This window comes from Cebus imitator, unplaced genomic scaffold (genome assembly GCF_001604975.1).
Source record: "Cebus imitator isolate Cc_AM_T3 unplaced genomic scaffold, Cebus_imitator-1.0 Scaffold9, whole genome shotgun sequence".
NCBI lineage: Eukaryota > Metazoa > Chordata > Mammalia > Primates > Cebidae > Cebus > Cebus imitator.
Window position 1 is genome coordinate 11762961 of NW_016107324.1, and position 3205 is coordinate 11766165.

At 39.0% G+C, this 3205-nt stretch overlaps 1 protein-coding gene across 3 annotated transcripts in view; it reads right to left on the bottom strand.

Annotated features, from left to right (window-relative positions):
- The window catches only part of GOLM2 (golgi membrane protein 2), a 121285-nt gene that overhangs the window by 10164 nt on the left and 107916 nt on the right, over positions 1-3205 (bottom strand). For 2 of the 3 annotated variants that reach the window (XM_017545877.2, XM_017545869.2), the window contains exon 9: positions 1601-1768. The exons of the other annotated variant lie outside the window; for it this stretch is intronic. In XM_017545877.2, the coding sequence (XP_017401366.1) occupies positions 1601-1768 (168 nt within the window). The remainder of the gene's footprint in view (positions 1-1600; positions 1769-3205) is intronic. 3 annotated transcript variants of the gene reach the window in all.

Here is a 3205-nt window from a genome sequence, read left to right on the forward strand (position 1 = left end):
AGTAGCTGGGATTACAGGCACGCACCACCATGCCCAGCTAATTTTTTATAGTTTTAGTAGAGACGGGGTTTCACCATGTTGACCAGGACGGTCTCGATCTCTTGACCTCGTGATCCACCCGCCTCGGCCTCCCAAAGTGCTGGGATTACAGGCTTGAGCCACCACGCCCGGCCATGTTTGAGAAATTCTTATAAATATAACCTTATATAAGTCCTAGCACATATTAATCTTTTCTATCCCCAACAATCATATTTTTCCAAAATTAAAATGAACTATTAGAACAGTGCCTAGGTAGCAGTCAGAGTCGTGCGCTAGTTTCCCTTTTTTCTACAAACCATATAATTTTCTACAACAACTATATTTTCTTCTGGGTTTTATAAAAACAATGCTTGTCATGAACCTAAATAAAAATTTAATTACTTTAAAAACAGCTAAGGAAGAAATCAAAACAGGATACAATGAAAAATTTCCATGCATCACATAAAAATTTAATTTATCATACACTAAGGTCACAATCAACTTTTGTAGAAAAGAGAAATAGCTCCACAAATACTACTAAACAATAAACAATATAAGCAGGCAGAAAACTGGCCTAAAAACTTGCAATAAAACAAAACACTCTGATATGCATGCATGGGTAGGGCTGCATGCATACAGGTAGACTGTGAACTTTCACTAAGTTAAATGCTCAGCAGAAGTAACACAGTGAATAAGAAAAATATGTTGAATCTGTGTATTAAATGTAAAATAAATCTTCACATACTGATTGTTAAATATAAATTTTAAGCCTCTCAGAAAAAATTCAAAAATAGCCTTCCTCTGCTATGTGAGTGGTGAAATAATCTTATCTTCAGTGTGGAGAAGACCATTCCCTTTGTGGCTTTCCTTATAATGAAAAAGCTACCTGGGCAATATTTGTACCTGAAATAATGAAATGTTTTCAAATTAGAAATTGGAAAAGTATATTTTCTAGAAGCATTTGCCTTAGGTAAAGTCTAGAGTCATTCTAAACAATTTAATTCTAAAATTTGTTAAGATTCTGAGTTTTACATTGTAGCTGTATGAATAATATACATAAGATGACCAAAATTTTAAAAATCAAAATAATTTGCACATTTACAACTATCATAAAATAGTTTTCAAAATAAAACTGAAAAAGTGCACAGAACCTCTTTGTATTAACAGTGAGGTTGGCTGGGCTCAGTGGCTCATGCCTGTAATCCCAGCACTTTGGGAGGCCAAGGCAGGTGGATCACCTGAGGTCGAGAGTTCGAGACCAGCCTGACCAACATGGAGAAACCCCATCTCTACTAAAAATACAAAATTAGCTGGGCTTGGTGGCACATGCCTGTAATCCCAGTTACTCGGGAGGCTGAGGCAGGAGGCTTGAACCCAGGAGGCAGAGGTTGCAGTGAGCCAAGATCACGCCATTGCACTCCAGCCTGGGCAACAAGAGTGAAACTCTGTCTCCAGGAAAAGAAAAAAAAAAAATTGAGGTTATACTGCTAATAATAAGTGGGGGAAATTCTACACAAATTCAACCAAAAAACTTAAGAGTTGGGTTTGACGGTTACAGCATGGAGGCCAGGCCCACGCTCACCTTGGACGTCTTCCTCTCCACCATCACCATCTTCTTCCTCATTGTAAGCCAGCTCAGCCTGCTTGTCTGCCTCATACTCACCTACGTTACCATCATCCCCATTATAATCCGCCAGTTTAGAGCCATGCTGCGGATCAACAGGGGATTCATTCTCATCAAAGAACCGGCCTGTGAAGTAGGTAGAGGATTAATTCAAAAGTAAAGAGAGAAAAAAAGAAGGAATCTATACTGAAGGCAGACTAGAAAGTAGACAAGTGAAACCTGGCAACTTTTAGGGTACTGGATATAAAAGGATACATTTTGCGAAGGTTATCCAAGACAAAAGTATTTAAGAGCGAAGACTGTGAAAATATATAACTTTTACTAAGAATTTCTCTTGTGTTAACTTTAGTGCTTGACACTTAAGATTTGAATGATTTCTTAAATAAATTGGCACCATTTTTAGGACTGTTTTCCTAATAACCAAAAACTTCTCTAATATAAGTAAGTCTAATTTAACACTTTAGGAGAATAAATTATTTTATTACTAGAGATGATACATATTTAAAATTTGAAAATCTAGGCCTGGTTATAATCGTAGAACTTTGGGAGGTTGAGGTGAGTGGATTACTTGAGCTCAAGAGTTCGAGACCAGCATGGGCAACATGGTGAAACCCTGTCTCTATAAAAAATACAAAAATTAGCTGGGTATGGTGGCATGCATTTTGGATTTCCAAAAAGGGATGGCAAAGAAAGTAAGCCATCAGAATCCCCAGTGGTTTTAAAAAAAAATCCCATGTAATTCTGGTTTATCTCTTCTCATTTCCTAAGCCAGATTTTTTAAAAAGTCAGTGGAAGCTTAAGAAATTTGACCTACATCAGGCCATTATATTGTACACATTTATAACCATTAGAAGCCAAGACAAGCTGGGTGCTGTAGATCACACCTGCAATCACAGGACTTTGGGAGGCTGAGATGGGCGGATCACCTGAGGTAAGTAGTTCAAGACCATCCTGGCAAACATGGTGAAACCCCATCTCTACAGAAAATACAAAAATTAGCTGGGTGTGGTGGCAGGCACCTGTAATCCCAGCTACACAAAAGGCTGAGGCAGGAGAACTGCTTGAACCTGGGAGGCGGAGGGTGCACTGAGCAGAGATCGTGCCACTGCACCCCAGCCTGGGTAACAAAAGCAAGAGTCCATTTCAAAAAAGAAAAGAAAAGAAATCAAGAAGATAAACACAATACCTACTGTAGAAAAAAAAGAAAGAAAGAAATCAAGATAAATAAACATAATACCTACTATAGAAATTTATTCAACAGTTAGACATTGAAGATCAAAATGTTAGGCCGGGCAAGGTGGCAAACGTCTGTAATCTCAGCACTTTGGGAGGCTGAGGTGGGTGGATCACAAGGTCAAGAGATAGAGACTATTCTAGCCAACATGGTGAAACCCTGTCTCTACTAAAAATACAAAAATTAGCTGGGCATGCTGGTGCCTGCCTGTAGTCCCAGCTACTTGGAAGGCTGAGACAGGAGAATCACTTGAACCCGGGAGGTGGGGGTTGCAGTGAGCCGAGATTAGCCACTATACTCCAGCCTGGCGACAGAGTAAGATTCTGTCT